The sequence below is a fragment of the Aplidium turbinatum genome, chromosome 15 (genome assembly GCF_918807975.1).
Source record: "Aplidium turbinatum chromosome 15, kaAplTurb1.1, whole genome shotgun sequence".
Taxonomy (NCBI): domain Eukaryota; kingdom Metazoa; phylum Chordata; class Ascidiacea; order Aplousobranchia; family Polyclinidae; genus Aplidium; species Aplidium turbinatum.
The window spans coordinates 14,593,764-14,614,546 of NC_137486.1; the positions used below are offsets into that span (position 1 = coordinate 14,593,764).

The 20,783-nt window shown below is 35.7% G+C and overlaps 1 protein-coding gene across 1 annotated transcript; it reads right to left on the bottom strand.

Annotated features, from left to right (window-relative positions):
• Window positions 1-732: 732 nt before the first annotated feature.
• On the bottom strand, window positions 733-17,380 carry LOC145784819 (wolframin-like). Its single transcript, XM_082596660.1, has 7 exons — window positions 17,245-17,380; window positions 12,762-12,834; window positions 12,148-12,337; window positions 11,539-11,779; window positions 9,411-10,423; window positions 5,218-5,466; window positions 733-2,921 (listed from the first exon to the last, which is right to left on the bottom strand). The coding sequence occupies exons 1-7, from the start codon at window positions 17,345-17,347 to the stop codon at window positions 2,679-2,681; spliced, it is 2,112 nt and encodes a 703-aa protein (XP_082452786.1). The 5' UTR covers window positions 17,348-17,380; the 3' UTR covers window positions 733-2,678.
• Between the last annotated feature and the right edge of the window lie 3,403 nt (window positions 17,381-20,783).

The following is a 20,783-nucleotide window of genomic DNA, read 5'->3' on the forward strand; positions in this document are numbered from 1 at the left end:
AACTTTCACAAAATTCAGAAAAAGTACGTTGTTCGCAAATATTTATCAACACCTTCCAAAACAGACCCTAAACAACTACTAGCAAGTCCAATATGATTCAATCAAAATAAGATGATGCAATACTGATGCATTCAAAACGATGTCAAAGGACATCGGCCGTAAATGGGTTATAAGGTTTATGAGTTAAGCTACTTAAGCACCAATCGTAGAAAAGTTTCGTCCTCTAGTTTTGGGTTGGTAATGTAAAACCAATTTGACGTATTCTCACGTTCAAATATCGGTAATATAGGCTGATAAAGGAAAACGTGACGCAGTAAACACGCTGACACTGCTCAAACACAATTAAACAAGTATGGCTTACGCGGAGGGGAGCCAATGAGCCATGCTCCCCTCCTTCAAAAGTGTTGATTTTTTAGCGTTGCTATGATTTTGTAGTGCAAACATGTTATTGTTCAAGAGTAGTCTTAGGTAGCAGGACCGTATTACAAACAAAACACTGTATTAAAAGACAAACACTTTCATTGGCTTTATTAATTGAATCTTTGATAACGCTAAAGTGTTCTTTTGAAATAAAAAAGGCACTTTCTTGAAAAAAGTTTGCCTATGAAAATCTTGCGTTTAAGCCAGTTCCCATAATGTGACTTCTACCCATTGCTGTCTATCTCAGGCTGGGGTCTTTGGACGGCATTGTCTCGACAAACCCGGTATTGAGCACCGCTGACGCCATCATATATTGCAACTTTATTACACAATCGGAAGCTACAAAACAATTGCAGTGAACTGCAATATTTAATACTTTGTAAATGCATGCAAGATGATGAACTACAGATATAGGTGACACAGAAAACCGCTACAGATCATATAAAGCACATTCCAAATACTTATACGGATTGAAGCAATAAAATTCAGTTAACTCAGCTTATCGTATATTAAGCAACATTGAATTTACCGGTAATCACCTTGCTTTTCTTCATGCCCATATGACGTCAACGAATACTGTATAAAGATTTTGACAACTCCGCCACAAGGTGTATAGCCTGATATTTAAAAATTTCATTGCATAATGCACAGGTTCTTAACCTGGGGTGCACGCACAACTAATGGGTGCAAAACCTGTTCCCAGGGCATGCCGAATCATTAAGGTTAGTTATATGACAAGCCAAGCTTGTTTACCAGGCTTCAACAAACATCCTGAAATCGTAGGTCACCATTACTTTTCATTCATTTTAGGAGGGGGTGAAGAAGTGATTTCAAGGTGGTGTCAACAAGGCAAAAAGTTAAGAAACACTGCAATAGTGGTTTCCTCAATAGGCCACACTTTACCACATTCTTGTTTCTGAAACATGAAAACTTAACGTAAAAATTAGACCTTGTGGTCACCAGTTACCGATAGATTTGAGGTTTCTGGGTAAGTTTAGAGAGCCGGATCTGACTGATCTTGTTAATTACTACAAAATACATTTCGTCAAACCAATTAGTCATTTTGAAGTACATTATTCAACGTCTGCAGACGTTGAATAACTGCAAAACTGACGTTTTTTGCTGTCTGGGGCGTTAACAGTTACGATTCATATGATTGAAGATAAACATCGTTTGACAAAAAATCTGTAAATTCAAACCGCTAGAAGACTCGCATCATTGTACTTATGAATTAAATGTATGACCTCGACAGGACGGTATTATGTAGACGATTGCTTAAATGGACTCAAACTTAGGTAACGTTAATGCACAGTGAAGTTACTTCTTTAGCTACATCTGTATTTAGAGTTTTCTTATTTAAAACGTTTTTTTACGATATAATTTGATTTCAACGTGGTAAGATAGAGGCAGAAAAGATCTTCGTAGAACGACTTAAATATTTCTTTTCTTACAATTTTCCCACATTTCCAGATTACTTGTAAAAAAATAGCTTCAAAAGCGATACAGCAAAGTAATTAAGTAATAACACATGAAATAAAACGCGTACTAAATGAGATAAGCATTGCAAGTAAATTATCACAAGCTATGTTCATTGTTCAACCAAAAAGTGTAATCGTGCAAAAAATCGACAAAGCATTGCATCATTCTGCCCAGTAGCGTTTTGTTACCACATTATGATTTGCATAAAATGACTAGTTAAATCACACATGAAAAGACAATCACCATGTCGTATGGCAAGAAATAAAAGCTTTAAACAAAGTGCAAATCTGTCAGAAAATATAGATCTTGCAAAACTTTCATTTATAGAAAAGGATAAGTTCATTAAACTTCAACAAAAAGAAAGATAAGATCGACAAAAAGGTTACTTCTAAAGTGCAAGGAATAAATTACAACGCAACAAACTAGCTAAAAGAAAAATATTAATCTTACTCTAAAATACAATGCAGCTAATAATTATTCTTAACAAACATCACTGCGGAAATGATAACGTAATTAAAATACGACGCAATCAGTCAGCAACAGGAAGCTTGTTAGAAGGAAAAACAAAACATGCAATGATTCCTCCAAACAACCCAGACAAAAAAATCAACCAATTTTTAAATTAATTTAACGTCTGAAACGTTGAATTAATGTAATTTTTTTAATTGATTGATTTTCTGCCTGGGGAGTCACGAAAAAACGTCCACCGTAGACTTCGGTCATTCAGGTCTTAATGTAAACAATATCAAAGCAGTTGTGGTAAGAACTCTGTGCCGTAATTAATCTTCTTCTTCGTCGTGTTGCACTTCTGTGAAAGTGACCAGTGGTGAGAAGACAAAACGGGCCAATGCCTTCAGTGAGTTTTCAAAGAGCATTGTCACGTCCAACATGCTCTTGTTGCACTTCACTGGAATTGTGCGATCGATGACTTTTAGTTTTTTCAGACCGATTTGACCGAAATCAGAGTTCAAAACTCCTTTGAATATGATCTTCATCCCAATGCGAATGTGGAAAAGACATTCCTTTAATAGCATTGAAAAAAAAGTAAGAGTGAATACTGAATACACGTAAAACACTTCAGTTGTCACGAAACGAAAATATTTATAGGAAATCGCAAAGAAATGTAATTTGCTGTCTACATGCGGAATGGCCCGTTTCGGCGAGTCCAATTCGGCGAGTCCGATTCGGCTAGTCCGATTCGGCGAGTTCCCTATTCGGCGATAGCCTTTTTCGGCGAGTGCCCTATTCGGCGAGTTTTGAATTTTTTTAAATAAAATTATCGGGCACCGTAGCCTAATTATAATTGCCGTTTTTACATCGTTTTAACGTCGCTAAACCTTGAAATCGTGCAGAAAGGAATAAAAATAAAATGGTTGAACTATTAAATTAAAATTCGTCATGTCAGGTCAGTTGTTTTTATTTCTGACCATCATATCAAAAACAATACACGTCAACATAGCAAAGGTAGAAGTGACAAAACGCGAACGTTAAAACGTGCTTGAATTCGTCATGTCCGTTCAGTTGTTTTTATTTCTGACCATCATATCAAAAACAATACACGTCAACATAGCAAAGGTAGAAGTGACAAAACGCGAACGTTAAAACGTGCTTGAATTCGTCATGTCAGTAGAGTTGTTTTTTATTTCTGATCATAATATCAAAAACAATATACGTCAACATAGCAAAGGTGTAGAAAAAGGTAGAAGCGACACAACATGAAGGGAAAATAAAAAAAACGAAAATGTAACAAACAAAATAAATAAATCATGTAATGATTGATTAGTTTGGATCAACAAATGTGTGGCCTACAGCCCTACAGCTTGGATTGAAAGGAAATTATCGGGTACCGTAGCCTAGTTATCCCAACCAGCAAAAATTTGTTCCAAGAACCCAGTTAGCCTAACAGTTCATTTTTACATTGTAGTAACATTAGGCTAACTGGGTTCTTGGAACAAATCGAAGGGTTTCTGTAAATGTTTCTCAGTTTCAACGTATCCTAGCCAGCAAAAGCTCCCTTTTCTACACGATTTCAACGTTTAGCGACGTTAAAATGATAGGCCACACATTTGGTTAGCTATTTGACCTTTTCATTCTGTTACTACAATGTAGAAATGAACTGTTAGGCTAACTGGGTTCTTGGAACAAATTTTTGCTGGTCGGGATAACTAGGCTATGGTACCCGATAATTTCCTTTCAATCCAAGCTAAGCTGTCCACACATTTGTTGATCCAATCTAATCATTTTAACTATTCAAAAGTACTAACTTATAGACATAAACACGATTTATTTACTTTGTTTGTAACACTTTCTTTTTTTTTATTTTCCCTTCACGTTGTGTCGCTTCTACCTTTTTCTACACCTTTGCTATGTTGACGTATATTGTTTTTGATATTATGATCAGAAATAAAAACAACTCTACTGACATGACGAATTCAAGCACGTTTTAACGTTCGCGTTTTGTCGCTTCTACCTTTGCAATGTTGACGTGTATTGTTTTTGATATGATGGTCAGAAATAAAAACAACTGAACTGACATGACGAATTTTAATTTAATAGTTCAAACATTTAATTTTTATTTCTTTCTGCACGATTTCAAGGTTTAGCGACGTTAAAACGATGTAAAAACGGCAATTATAATTAGGCTACGGTGCCCGATAATTTTATCTAAAAAATTTTAAAAACTCGCCGAATAGGGCACTCGCCGAAAAATGCTCTCGCCGAATAGGGAACTCGCCGAATCGGACTAGCCGAATCGGACTCGCCGAATCGGACTCGCCGAATAGTAGCAGACCCGTCTACATGGCAGCAGAATAATTTCGTTTGTCAAACTGTCAGCAACAAAGTAAATAAGTTCAATTGACAACGCTGCATGTCAAAAAAAAAAACGAAATCGATGTAGCTCCCGAAACGTGGGAGCTTTCTTGTGAAGCACGCAGGTGAATCATACTTTCTGATATATGTTAATATAATAAATTTTAAAGTCATGTGGACACGAAATAGAATTTTTTTTAAACAGACCTATCGATAACAAAATATTTGTCTACTTTGAGACATAATTAGATTAAAACATGCTGGTCAAGCTTGTTCTTTGAGATTGTTAACATGAGCCAAATTCGTTGGTTGAAAAGGTTTAGCCAAGAATAGGATTTTTCCAAGACAGAATGGGAAATACTCTTAACCTATGCTGCTAACCTCGAGTGCTTTTACTAATCTAACCACAATTTAAACAGCCACTTGCGCCACCAAGAATCAGCAAAACAAAAAAACAAAGTTCATGTTTTGAACTTTGCCCAAACTTGTTATTGCAACTCTACCTACCTTAAAATCGTTGTCTGCCATGAGAGTGATGCTTCTCGGCTCTTCGTGATTAGCGTCTTGCACAGCAATGGTAAACTCGTATTTGCTGTATGCGTCCAAGTGGCAGTCTCGTTCACTGAGATTGCCAACACCGCAAAGCGGGTTGCTTTCCGAGCCGGTGCACTCATCAGCTTGTGGATACCTTTCGCCGTAAGCGCAAGCAAACCAGTTTGCTATCGTCCATGGGAAAACGTTCACCACAGACTCAAACTTAAAAAGAAGAACATGGTTATCACGAACCAAGCTTATAGTATATATAAACAATGGATTTTGTCTACTATATCACAGACAGCAAAACAACCGTTTTCTACATAACCAGGCAACACCATAACATTTACCATGCCACAAAACGAAGAATGCAAACGTTTTCGGCTACCTAATCATTCAGCCATTGTCAATCATTTGAAAAATGCAATCATTAGTAAGGTGATCAATTCCACAAGGAAATTGCAACAGTTTTGTTTCCTGAAATAGTCTCATTGATAGCGATAGACGCGCTTTGGAGATCATAACCAACGCGTGAGTGCTGAATATGATTGCCCAGACTACTACGGTAACCATTTTAAACTCACGATACCCAGTCATAGCGCTAACCCTGGTCTCGTTCATGTACTTCTAGACTACCTGTACTGGACACAGGTTTTTATTGAATACGCTAGTGGCCCCATGCGACGAAAACCGTAATTACCGAACAAACAACACCGCAGTACTGTTTTAGGTGTGAGTTATGTGGAATATAGCAAAGAGTTAGCAGAGTTAGCTGCAAATGTTTGTTTATTAATTCTAGTACATTAAGCAGCACAGAAAGTTGTAATGCAACGTGAATTTAAGGAGAGGTGTGACATTGATGCAACACAAACAACAAGGTAGGCTACGCGAAACAATGTCCAAGAAAAACTGTTTTCATCGCATTCTTGGCTGAAACTTTGTGCTGGTATAGCTTTAATTAATTTCTCAATGTTTGAGGTACGATTCCACTGACGACGACGCCAAAATATCGGTTGTCCATTAATTATTATTATTTATTTGCGTCAGACAAAGCTGTCCATATCCAAAATAACGAGATAATACACACACTGCAAAGGTCACAGAGAGCCACTTTGGATGTCGTCAGTTTAAGAGTTCACTAAATATCTACTATTACAAATTTACATAGGCTACAATGAGCGTTGGAAGAGTTGAAAGTATTCAGAACGATAAAAACAATCAGATGACATCAGGTCTGATATAAAGCGATTTGAGGAGTGTATGCAACGGTTGATAAACGAAAACATGTTTTTCCTCAATAAAGCATCAAACGTTGTTATATTATTCATTACTTGATATTCACGGACACTGACATAACGAGGCAAACTGTGCAATATTCTGAAAGAATCATTGTAAGCAACACGTAATCGTTTTATTCTAGAAGATCTAAACTTGTTCCACAACTGGGATGCGTAAAACGACATACAGTAAGAGCGAAATAAATTGTTTTTTAGGTGGGTGAGCATTTAGCAAAATAAAATTTTGCATTGTTTGCAGCACAGTCCTGAGAGCGTACTTGCCTTGAAATATCATTTTGATCTGAGAGAGAACTCTCAATAAATACACCCAGATATTTTACAGAGTCTGTGAACACAATTTCAGATTTACCTAGATATAGCAGAGGAGCACGTGAAAGATAATAGACATAGACTACCAATATTGAACCAATTCAATAGCACATTTGTAAGCAGTTAAGCGAAAATATAAAGTCACATCTCCGGTTGTTAGTATCCACCACGCAACTTCGTAATTTTACGGCACGACGTTGATCTACCGCTTTGTGATAGATCACGAACATAATTGGACATAAAACAATTAAAAAACTTGCAGATTATATTGTTGATGATATCATGGCCCATGGTGCACTTTGAAATATCTTTATAATTTTGCCAAAGATCAGTCAATGAAACTGTGACAAGTCCCACAAAAAAATGTTTTTTTTCTTCAATTGCTAAGAATTTTTGCTCCAGGTAAGGTTCAGAGCGAATTGAATTGAAGATACAGTAGCAATGTTGACACAAAGAAAACGATATATCATTAGGTGGAATAAATCCACCTCGATTAATTTCATTCGTATCATCAAGAACATCATCAAAGCTGGTTGTGTGACAAGACGGTAATTGACATTTTAGGTCAGCAAGCAGGTTTGTGACTTCACTGAAACGACTTATTTTGCCATTTGCAATATTAACATTGTTCTTTCTTTTTTTACTACTCAAAAAGGACTCGTATGACAAATCAACAAAAATCTGCAACCCCATGCTTAAAGATAGAATTTCAGCAGTCATGTCAACAATACAAAGAAATAAAATGTCATCTTTCAACAACGCAGTAATTTCAGATGGCATGGCTTGTTCTGTCTGTATTCGCTCATATATGTCTTCAATTGATCTCACCTGGTCTTTTTCTAAAAATAATTTGCTCATTTTCTCTACATTTTCAGTATCTTGTTTGTGTCTGGCACTGGCAAAAGTAGTTTTGGATCGTTTGGGTGGTGGCTCACTGGACATGTAAGTTGGGCAGTTGGGAAATAGTGTTGGCAATGCATCATTCCATAGTTTTCTGTAAAAGTGACAATACAAAAGCTATGCATCTCTTTTAAGATTAGAGTTTCATGATAAACAACACATAGGCTACCGGTACTCTACGAGTGAAAACATTCAATGGAAGGTCTCAATTTCATAATCAATAAGCCTAGGGCTGCATATAATTGGTAGGCCCAACATGATTAACACTACCTTTAACAGCCTACTAGGCCTATATGGAGAAAATAAGATATGAAGTAGCACAGCAACATAAATCTTAAAAGACCATTAACTAGAATTTATTTATTTGTTCGAATTTGTTTGTGTTTTGAATAATTATGTTTTGTTTTTTTTCCTCTCTCTCATCAACAAAACCAATAAACAGAACTGAACTAAGCTTTGGGTCTTGTGTACTTTAAGCCGTCCATGTTCAATACGGACATCTCAAAGTACAAAAAGACCATTAGCTTTTTTCTGTATACATACAATCTGAGGCTCACTTTCTTTTGAGATCCGAAGTTCCTTTCTTCTTAATTCGACTTGCATTAGAATCTTCCGATAAACTCACAAAGCAATCATCAGTAAAATGCAAAGAACACACCTTAGAACTTTTGCTTGAAACAAAATCTTTTCGAGAAAGTTTGCAGATCCATTTTTCTAACAGTTTATCATTTTGAAAAGGAAAACTGTGCATTGACACACCTTTTGGTGTTTTATGCCTGGCTATCATAGCCACTTTTACAGCCATAAGCAGAGCAACGTCCCATAATTCGAAATTTTTACCAAGCTACACAACCTGCAACAATTCATCAGGTGTCTTTATTTGTAAATTGAATGACTAAATTAGTCTAACATGTAACTGCTGTGATAAGAGAGATGAATTGGAAACATCACTTTCTAACTGATTTCAACTCTGTATCATATGCTTTAGTTTTACGGAAATTACAAAATACCATAGCTAACTGCTTACAGTAGCCTACTACTATTATGTAGCCTAGGCTATTTCCAAAACTTGACTTCTTGCATACCTTAGTGCTGTGCTGTTAGGCTATCAATGTTACTCAATGTAAGCCTTCTTATATTCACTGTCAACAATCAAAAACGTGGTATTTCTTGATAATGTTTTATGCTTTGTAAAGTTGTACTTAGGCTACTTTTGTACTGAGCAGTAGCCAACCATAGGTTCCATTCTCACTGTAAGCTTTCCCATATCTACTGCTGTGCTAACATCACATTCAGGCAACCAAACATTAAAAAAAGGTAGCCTACCTTTCTGCAAAGCACATAATTTCCTTCAAAGTTTAAAACTGAACTATATATTTTTTTCATAAGAAATCTTAAACGAACTGAATTCTCTGTCTTCGTTCTGTCTGGTTTTTGAAAAACTGATTTGAAAAAGCGCAATTCCTTTGGGTCCACTGTGGTATGGTCACGTGATGAATACGTCACCTGTGTCCAGTACAGGTAGTATAGAAGTACATGTCTCGTTGCTCCTTATTCATCACATGTCTGTAGACGTTGAAACAATGTAAAAAAAATGATCGATTTGCCGTTTGGAATAAAAATATAATACGTATAGCAAACAAAATCCATGAAACCTACCTTATTGTCGATTGATTTTATGTCAATGTCGGTCACTGTTCCAGTCCAGTTAACATGATGGCCTTTCAACTGGTGGCATAATCGTTGCGGCAATACGCCCGGTTGTTGATTGCAAAGGTCGTCGTAGTCGTGCCATGATAAAGAAGATTCGTGCACTTGCAAGCCAGATGGACGATACAGCGATACGACGGACAGGGCAAGTATGACGATAGAAGTTCCGCCGATAATCTTTACAGACGGCCCGAGAAAAGAGAGGTCGAGGCTTGAAACGAAAGTAGTTCCTTTTTGAGAAAATCGCAAGTAAAGCAATGGCAAGGCTATCAAAAGCACAAATCCAACAACTTGAAGAAATTGCAAAGAAATCAGCCAATTGACAAGAGTAAAGCAAAATAGAATGATTGCGGCTGGGATTGAAAACAGAAGCGCTGCAACCCCGATGCTGGCACGGATTAATCCAGCTGTGCTAGAGCCGTGAAAAAAAAGACTAAACATCTCCCACCACATCAGGACATAGACACAGGGAACAAGGCTCCTCATAACCCCAACGAATCTAGTTCTATGCTTTCGATCAAATGGCAATGAGAGGGTAAGGGCAAGAGTAAGGAAACGTAACACAATTGATAAGCTGAAGTTAATCTGAAATGCATCAATAGATCCCAAAGAAACACCAAGAAGCCCAGATTTACCGCTTAGCCGGCTGAAACCTTCCAGCACTGTTGCAGCTACAAGAACTGCAATGGCAAGAAGTGATTGAAGATTAAAACATTCATAGAAAGATACAAAGCATGTGATTGCCAGACCCAAGCTGGTAAGAGCCATTTCAGAAGCAGGTATGACGTCTTGAGCGGACACGGCAAACGACATCACACACAAAGTCACAGCCGCTGGTAATGAAAGTAAAGGAGAAAGATGGTTCAAAAAATAATTATCTTCTGCTTCATGTACGTTTAAAGCTGTTTCAACAGACTCCAGCAACTGTGCCCAGGCAGTAAACTCCTTAAACCGCTTTTCACCTACCAAAAAAAAAACATTACAAAAATGGCATGTAGAAAATTTAAGAATAACACAAATTTGCAAAAAAACAGAACTATTGAAAAACAAGTACAGTATAATGGTTAAGTTTATCACAGTCACACATGTCTTTGATCACAAATTTAAATCCTTAACCAGACCCTTTTTTTTACATTTACACCATGGAATTGAGCCGCCTAAATTCTACAACTAAGTTTAAGTTTTAAACAGGTCATAAAAAGTCTATGTTAAGTTTGTTACTGAAATGCACCTTTAAAACAGGCTAACAGTGAAATTGTATTCATATAATATTCTCAAGCTATTACTGTACAGCATATCATTGTTGATCAATTACATAGTTTCAGTTGAATTGCATTACAATTACATTGTTCAGAAGTTTTCAAATCAAAATTACTATCAAATGTAATAAATTCCACGTTTCCATTACAAAAAATTAAATGTTTTAATATTTATGTTTCATCATTGATTTTATCAGATAGTAGAACTGTATGTGACAAATGTGTCTCAATCAAATTATTGCAGTGATGTAATAGCCTTTATGACATCATAGCACAAGAAAGATGCGTTTTCACCACAAGCTCAGGAAGCCACGTCTATACATCTTATACCACTGTCCACTACTTCACTCAGCTGATCAGTGTTCCCTATGCAGAAGTCCATTTTGAACCCAAACTAGCAGCTCAACAAGAGTATATACCAAATGTAATTTGGACCAAACACTTTGAAATTACATTACACAACAACAAAGTTTCAGTTGCAATTTTAATTACCGGTACATGAAAATGTGTAAGTAATTACATTCAATTATAATTGTATTTGATCCTACACTGCAGTATATATAGTTTTATAGGCCTACACACACTGAAATAAGGGAATAGGCCATTGCTAGACAGACATTCGATATTGCATTAGCAAAATCTATTTTGATAATCCATTACAACTTATTCCATTACAGTACTGCCTACTTGAAAGCTTTTAGCAGTACAAATACTAAAATATAAATATTGTTCAATGCATTATTGCTATACAAAAAATCGAATGATGTGTTTTCACAATTTATGGAATTGAAATACTGCGTGCCTTCATGCAATCTTACCTCTAACAGACCTTAGTGTGGATATCACCATGGCAAGTAAAGAAATGAAAAGTGTAAAAAGGGGAAGAAAAAAAAGCAAGACTTCAGCATTTAGTACATAGGTGTACAAGAGAAAGCTGGCAAGAGTAGCAATTTGTCTTGTCGGGATCATACTTCTCAGCCAAGTTTGACCAAATTTGGATGCATATTTGACAGCATAATTCCGGGCAGAAACCACAATAAAGACTTGAATTTGCAAAATCTATAAAAATGCATAAAAGCTGATAAATAATAATTGATAATAATAAATAAAATAATTATGATAACAATAATAAATCAAATATAGTTATTACTATCTGAATCCTTAACAGCCTGTAGTTTTCAGGCTGTTAAGGATTCAGATAGTAATAACTATATTTGATTTAATTTGCTCTGCTTTGCCTTTTTGCTTAGCATTGAGCACTTTCTGTAGTATATATTAATAGTTTTCATTGTTTTAATGTATAATAATATATATACCGGTATATAATAAATAAATAATACATATGGTATCATACATATTACATATAGAAGCCAACTTAAGTTAAATCAGTAATTATATATTTCGATCGTAGATACTTAGACAATCACCTTTGACATAGCTGAATCATGTCCATCTTTTGAATGTAACTCAGGTTTATCATCATCATCATCGTCGTCATCTTCATCACTTTCATCTGCACAATCTGGAACAGATTTCCGTCTTGGTAGATGACCAGACATAAACCGTTGATTGAGGGCTTGCAAATCTTTATGGTGTAGTTTTTCAACCCCCTTAAACCTAGAGAAAAAGTAAATTTCACTATACAAGTATGCTCTAAAATTAATGCAAATGTATTATATATAGATTGTGTATGTGGGTTATAGGCGAATTCTTCGTAAACAATTCTTCGTAAAGCAATTCTTCGTAAGCAATTCTTCGTAAAACAATTGTTCGTAAACAGTTGTTGGTGAAATGAAATCCGTAAAAGAATTTTTCGTAAAGCATTTCTTCGTATACATCAAATCTCCATTGCATGCACGAATAAATGCTTTGGGAAGAATTGTTTTACAAAGAAGGAACTTTACGAAGAATTGTTTTACGAAAAATTGCTGACGAAGAATTGCTTTACGAAGAACTGTTTACGAAGAAAACGTCGGACACCGTGTATGTGTAACCAAACAAAGTTTGACAAACATATATATCGCAAAATTTGAGATCTTACTTCTGCAATTTTCTAATGGTTTGTTTCACAAGTGGGTTTTCTGCAGCCAAGTTGATTTCTGAGTGAATTTCACCTGAAAAATGCACATGGTATACTTTAGTTGAAAATGTTAAAATGATTAAATTGTACAAATATATAAGTCAAGAAATCCTTTGATTTGCTAGTATTTTTTGATGCAACTCTTATTTAAATTTGTAGCAATGCAGCTTTCATATCAAATTTAGACAAAGCTTTGCAAACAAAGCCAAAGAGGTCAAAAGGTGTGGTCATCGACTACTAATGATCTGTGGATCAATTGGTGACAGGTGTCCAGTGTCCACTTCTAACTAAAAAGGTCCACAAAAACTTGTAAGGAATGGAAACTGCGACCCATTTGTCAATAAACTAGGCATATCTAGAATGTCTTGTGCAAAAAGATCAACTGCTGGAGATGGCAAATGATGGCAGCCTTAAAACAATAACATCTTCCGGGGTTCTAAAATAAAGTTATGGCAGAACACTCTGACATTGCCATTGTACCACTCTAGGCCATTTTGCTATTTTTAACATCTAATCTGTGTGGGACAGGATTTTCTGCAATGACAACAACAAAACAGTAGACTACAAATAAGCAATATTACACTTTGGAGTTCATTGTCTCCTATTAACTGTCTTATGGCAGAGAAAAAACCTTATGGTTTCAGTATTCTAGTGAGTTAAAACATTGAAAATGTATTTTTAAGGTAACTGTATTTTAATTTGAAGGTATGATTCTTCTTCGTCGTATGAGCTTTCTTCCGGACTATATGTTTGGGCATGAGGTCATCAGCCACTCGACAGTCTCATCATCCAGGGCCTTCAGTCCAAGCGTTCCATGTGGTGGTTGATGGATTGGGCAGTCATGGACGACATGATCTGCTGTCTGGTCTGTGGCACCACACTCGCATCCGGGTGAGGTATGATTATTAAGTAGGTCAAGGTAAATTTTAAAATGTTGACTAGTCTATATGGATTAAAAGATTGCAAAAGATGTAAACAGGGTTCCCACACATTTTTTATAAACAAATTCCCTACTTTTTCAATACTAAATTCTAAAAATTTCCTACTTTTTTGATACTAAATTAAAAAAATTCCCAACCTGATTTTGATCTAAATTGCGCATTAACAGTCAGGGTTGATCGGTTTAAACCGCCCTGGTGAAAACCCCTTTAGTGTATGAATCAAGTTGCTTTTCAATTGAATTAAAAATATTCCCCTCCATGTTTAGTAATGATGTTCAATTGTTCAACTATATTTTGTTTTGATCAACAATAACCTAAATGCTGGATTTGGAACAAAAAATATTCAATTTCTCTGTTTATTTTTGATATTTCAATCAGTTGGTTATTATAATTATTGAGAAAATTCAAATTCTAAAAATAAGTTTCTGATGAACGGCGCTGAAACAAGAGAAAAATCCAAGATAAATAATCTTTCGTACGAATTTTACAGGCAGCCATCTGTGGCTGCCTGACAGGTCGGTATTGGCGGCTATTGATGAAAGTTCAGGCAGCCATGGCCGCCATCTATTTCGAGGCCTGCATATCAAAATGGTCACAACTGCTTTTATATTTCCTAAATAGCCCAGGTAGCCGACCATTCACTAGATAAAAATATTTTCCTGGGTTTTGACCGGTTTAAACCTAGTTTTCACCGGTTAAAACCAGGTTTAAACCGCTTAGTGGTCAAAACCAGTTTTGACCACTTAGAGATCAACCCTGTTAACAGTGCTTAATCAATGAAAATTTCTGTGCTGTATTATTTCCAAACAAGATCATGCACAGGTTTAAAATTTAAATCCGGACTCTAGTACATTCGAATCAGTATGAAAAATAATAATAATGTAGGCTACAGTAGAAGATTCCTGTTTGAAGAAAAATCTCTTTTTTTTTCAAAAGACCTGAAATCAGTTTGGATAAACTGTCACATTTATACTAAAATTGCAATTCAAAGCCTCATTCCATCGGACATGGCAACCTGCCATGAGCCAAACCAAAACAATTAAAAATCACACTATTGACAAAATGAAGTAAGTGAAAAGAACACTGAACAACTGTCTTTGTGTTAAGAATAAATTTTGAACTTCATTTTGAATTGAAAAGACATGACGTAATGTCTTCCATCCTTAGTTATTATATATTTTTTCATTACGTAATGTCTTGTAGGAATAGATTGAAAATCAGTATAATCACTCAAAATGAAAGCAATGGGACTACGAATCCTCACTAAACCAATCAATCAATGATCTTGTTGCACCTAAGATGATAACCTGATATTTTACTGATCTCCGGAGCTAACGTAAACCATAAAAGTCATGTCGACTTATTCTTAATGCCCCCTTATCGAAAATCGTTCTTTGTAATACCGCTTTGAAGGTAGATTACGACTATGAACAAAAGAATAAATTTTGAACTTCAATTTGTATTGAAAATACATGACGTAATGTCTTCCTACCTTATCACATATTTTTTCATTACGTAATGTCTTATAAGAATGAATTGAAAACGAGTCTATTCACTAAAATTGAGAGCAATGGGACCACGAATCCTCACTGAACCACGAATCCTCACTGAACCAATCAGTAAAAGGTCTTGTGGAAAAAATATGGAGTTATTCTTGATATGGGATTTGACTACATATATTAGGCTACATATCGATTCATGGATATGTTGTTCCACTGAATTTCAAAGTCAAAACGTATTTTTTTATCCACCAAACCACTTGTCATGATTGAATTTGTTAATTTATTATTCAATAAAATGTTTAGATGATGTCACGTCATTACGCCGATTTGAGATATAATTTCATTCATGACGTTGTATGGATGAAAAACTTTTACAAGTTTTATACTCTGCAGAGAGTGAAAAAGAAACATAAATGATAAATATTGGAGAAATTGAGTCTCCTTTACAAGTTAAGAATCGAACAACGCAAAACTGCTGAAACAAATTGTTTTGTTTAAGTGAAAGAATCACTGCAAGCAACCAATGCCAAAATGCACGCGCAAGAAGAGTGTGAGATATCAAAAATTTAACAGGTTGTTATTTTTCTACATCAATGTGACATTAGCAGGCTAACTACTTTAAAAAATTTATATCTTTGCTTCTGTAGAAAATCTGCAGCAAGCGCCTTTTTTACATGTTTAGTATCGGCCACAGTATCGGCCAAATTTTGCCGATACCGATACTCAAAAAATGGCCAATATCACCGATACCGATATATCGGATTTTTTATCCACAATTTAGTCATCAAAGTTTTCCATACTTTTTCAATACCACGAGGGAGGTTTCACAAAATTCCCGACCTTTTCCTGGTCTGAAAAACGAGTTTTCAAATTCCCTACTTTTCCCCTACTTTCCCGACTGCATGGGAACCCTGTGTAAAGCTGAATCTGCCCAAAGGGTCAAACTAAAACAACCGAAAATGACATTTTTTTATGTTAGCTTGCACAAATGGAACTAAATCTGCCACAGGTTACTCTTGCAATTGCAGCGCAGCAGGCTAAAGAACATCCTTGGCTGTCTCACTATTATGAACTGCTTAATGTAGCAGTAAAATATTGGACCAGATTTTCTTGACCTGATTGTCACTACCAGTACCTGTTCAGTGTTCACTTTGCACAACTTTGAACAAGATCTATCTCTTGCTAAAAAGAGTTCGTTCAGTTGAACCATTTAAAGGTTGCCTAGAGCTTGAGAGGTAATAAAGGGTCGATGCGCATATTTGCAACCATCAAGAAAATTTGTATCCATTTCACAAATCTGTAACTATTTTGCGATTGAAAATAATTTGACAAAAAAAATTGAACAGTGTACTAAAGTTATCACAACATGTTTAAGTTTTATCATTTTAAGCTGATTACGGTATGTGAATTGTTGTTTGCTTTGTTTTTTATAAAAATAAATAAAAATGACATCTTGACTTTTGAGCAGCATAAAAATAAATGTGTCAACAAGAAGTGCTTTTATCAGGGTCTGCATGTTGTTGCTGTCATCGCATTATTTAGCATTTTTTTACGGATTGTTTTATTGGGAGGCTTGCGCAGAATGATTCCACCAGAATAACAGTGGTGTTAGGACACCTTTTCACAGAACTAAAATAGCAATCACAAAATGCGCTATTGTAATTATAATACACACAACAATGCCACCAAATTATTACATGCTTAAGAGTATGAAAATATCTTTCTAAATACAAAAAGAGTAACTGTTTAAGTTACCAAATATAATTTTCAGAGATTCTTGAAAAAAATGGTTGCAAATGGATGCGCATATAAACTGTATATATATATATATATAATAGACTAGCTGACTGCCTTATTAATCCCACGTTAAAACGTTTCAAAGACACAAAAACAACTCTCTCAAACATTTAATGAAATGATGTTTCTATGAAAATCACAACCACCTTGTATCAACAAAGATATTTATAACATGGTACACAATAATAGATCACAAGTCCATACCTTGTTTGGAATTAATGACTTCCAACAAATGCTTTGAAAGACTTTCATGATGTTGCTTCAATTCTTCTTTGTCCTTGCTAATTTGAGGCATTTCTTTACTCATTGTTTATTTCAGTAAAATTACAATAATGCAATTAGGCAAAATGCTTTTTATGTAGCCCTAACATTTGCTCTAACATTAGCCCTAACAATTTGGTATCAACACCTAAAACAAGGACTGCTTTCTAGATAAAGCAGCTCTTTTCAATTATTTGTTCCATGCTTACATATTAACATATTCATATAATTTTATACAAAGTTCAACAAACTAGATCAGGGGTGAGCGCAGTTGTTCAAAGAAAGAGCAGCTTGCGGATAAACCATAAACACCAGCGAGCCGCAAAATCAGTTGACACAAAATGACACTTCAGCAATAAAAACACGATGATTGCTTATCAGTTTTGTACTTGACTCCCTAATTTCTGAAAATTTGGACGATAAGTTGCTAATGCTGTGCGAATTAATTCTTCCAACTGTTCATTTGTCAAGGTTGCACGACGTTTTGATTTTACAAAGTTCATTACAGAAAAGAGAGAATAAAGATTCACAACAATAAGTGGTAGATAAAACAGAAATGAGTCGTAGGCTACACTGGTCTTTTTGAGTTCTGGATATTTATTCTCTGAAACCTACCGTCAACCGGGGTGACTTTGTTCACCGGGGTGACTTTGATCAGCACTGTTTTAGCTTTGTAATCGCCAATTTGAGTAACTGGACTTCGCTCAAATTCCAAGGATGGGGTCTGAAGTACTTGAGCGAAGTCCAGTTACTCAAATTGGCAGTTACAAAGCTAAAACAGTGCTGATCAAAGTCACCCCGGTGAACAAAGTCACCCCGGTTGACGTATGTCAGTAGTTTGCACGGCCACAAACCCAAAAACAAATAGCAAAAAAATTCAACACTTTTCCCAAAAACATATGTTTCTCGGCAGTCGAGTGTAGCAAGAACTCAGCAATAGACACATGTTTCGCCCATGAGGCTGGGCTCATCTACATGTTTTTGGGAAAAGTCTTAATGGCTAGTGTGGAAGCTACACCGATATGGTTAGCGAAACACAATGCTCGCTGTTCTATAGTGAGTAGGCTATAGTCAGGTAGTGCTGACGCCAGGAAGATCGCTCCTTCTCAACAATCCATTCAACGTTAATGTAGTCAGGGATGACTGTCCAATTTGCCAACCTTTCACCATTAACATGTTCGCTGTAGAAATGGAACTGATTGACATGCAAGAAGATGTGGTTCTAAAAAATTTCAGTCAGTGCCACTCTACCATTGAGTTCTACCATACCGTACAATACACATAAAACTTGAATGATACTACAGCCTCTTGCAAGTACTGTTGTCACTTGTCAAACTAGGCGCTATTGAAACAAAATAAATCCAAAAAAAATTTTTTAAAAAAATAAACAAAATTTGACTTGAATTGTCAGTCAATGTTTACTTGTCAACAGCTGTGGATTATTCTTCTTTTTGATAAAGCAGTCGAGCATAACAATTAGAGCTGCCAGTTTTGTTGTTTTAGCGGACATAGTCAAATCGAGATAATTTATTTGTTGCATCTTTTTTATTCATTTTATTTTTCATCATTAACGCATCCGGGACAAAAAAGATGCTACTAACTAGAAAAATAAATATTGGCCTACCAGCACGTTAATGAAGGGGAAAAAGTGGCAAAACATTGAAAGGTTTAAAACGTGCCTGAACAGTAAATCGTGTATTAGGCTATATGTCTGTAATTAGCAGGGGAACAAAACCCATAAAAACAAACCGCAAAAAAACAAAAAAACAAACAGAAGCACACATGTAATAATAAATGACAGTCTAATGACAAGTGTTGTGTATTGAAGTTCACTTATTGATGTGAATAAGCAGTCATGACAAAAATAAAGCAAACCGGACATAAAAGAAACCCATCCTCAAGCAAAAGCCCGTTTCGATGTGGCCCAGGAGAGCTGTGTTGAGTCGTTTCTATAGTCAGACTGTAGCCTACATCACACAGTAGCCTAAGACGATACAGGTTTGAGATAAAATTTAAATTATTGTTTGCTGTCCTGGTAGGTGGTGGAATGGATGAGCTGCGGTAGAAAAGATGATGATGATGATGTCCTAATGATATTGAGCTTACTTTGCAATGACATATAGGTATAGCTTACAATTCACAAGCATAGAGAAACCCTTGAGCATTATTGAATAATTCAATATGATTCGTTTGGAGCAGCAAAAGATCATTTAGTTATACAGAATTATGCATAGGCTATTAGCATTCGTCCGCCCCGATAGCTGAGTTGGTTAGGGCGTGGCTTCGTAAACGAAAAAAGAAAGCTTCAAGATCAAGCGGCGTTGGTTCGACTCTCTGCGTGTGCGCTTGAGCAATGCATTCTAAGGACTGCTCTCCAATCATGCGGCACCGAATGAATGAAATAATTCCCCTGCAACAACACTTCAACAATCGGAAACTTCACTCTGTCAATCTCGGTAATCGGCCTTACGTCAAAATCCTCTACAAGTATGCAAAACTACCAGAAATAACCAATCAAGGCTTTGTCAGTCCGAGTATAAAGATTCAAAACTAACCAATATCACATTTTCACAACCTCATATTCTATTTTTGCTCATGGGCTATTCTTGAATCATAATTTGATGAAATCTTGTTTCAAAACAAAGAAAATAACTCCTCTTTTAACTTAGTGTTGAAAAAAGTAACCCCAAAATGAAATATTCACTTTACCGTATGTTGCTCCATGTTAAATATAATTGAAATGTAAAGAATAATATTTCTGTATAAAACCTGTAAATAGTCCTTGTTTTGATAATCCGTTACGTAATTACAATATGTGTGTGTGTGTATTAGTTTGTTTTTGTGATGTTGTTGGGTTCAGTCGTGTTCTCATTGCTTTAAGAATTGGCGCTCCAGTTGTTTCAGGAACGAGGAGGCGACTGATTCTTAACTTATTCATCTACTTGTTTTAATGTATCAGGTTTGGTGGCCGTGCTTAACTATATTTATCGATTCATATATCGCAATATTAGATCTTTTTATGCACGTCTTAAACCATTATGGTTTTGCCACCTTTTCCTTTTGTTGGTTTTGTTACTGTATTTCTTTTTCACAGTATCATTTCTTTTGTATTCTGACAAAGAAAAATAAATTGAATTGAATTGAATTGAACAAGTGTAAAAAACTACAAATCTACCAGCAGCCAACAACTTTGTGTTTTTGGCAACACAGTAATCTTTAGTCAACCGTGAAGCGACATCAGTATAGCCGGTGATAGAGATGCAGCGAACCCAAAATTTTTATCCGCACACCGCACCGCAACTGACTCATCTATCCGCGCACCGCACCGCACACCGCAATTTATCTGGAACTTTGACACTGCACCGCACCGCACACCGCAAATTACAAAATTAAAAAAAAATATTTTAACGAGTTATTGTTTAGAAAGTCAATTGTAGGAAAAAGCATCCATGGCATATAACTGGTAACCTAGTACCAATACA

Coding starts and splice junctions, on each gene's coding strand:
- LOC145784819 (XM_082596660.1), bottom strand. CDS start 17,347: ATGAGTAAAGAAATGCCTCAAATTAGCAAGGACAAAGAAGAATTGAAG. Junction 10,424..11,538: donor CACACTAAGGTCTGTTAGAG/GTAAGATTGCAT, acceptor TTTTTTTGGTAG/GTGAAAAGCGGTTTAAGGAG. Junction 2,922..5,217: donor TGGCAGACAACGATTTTAAG/GTAGGTAGAGTT, acceptor ATGCTATTAAAG/GAATGTCTTTTCCACATTCG.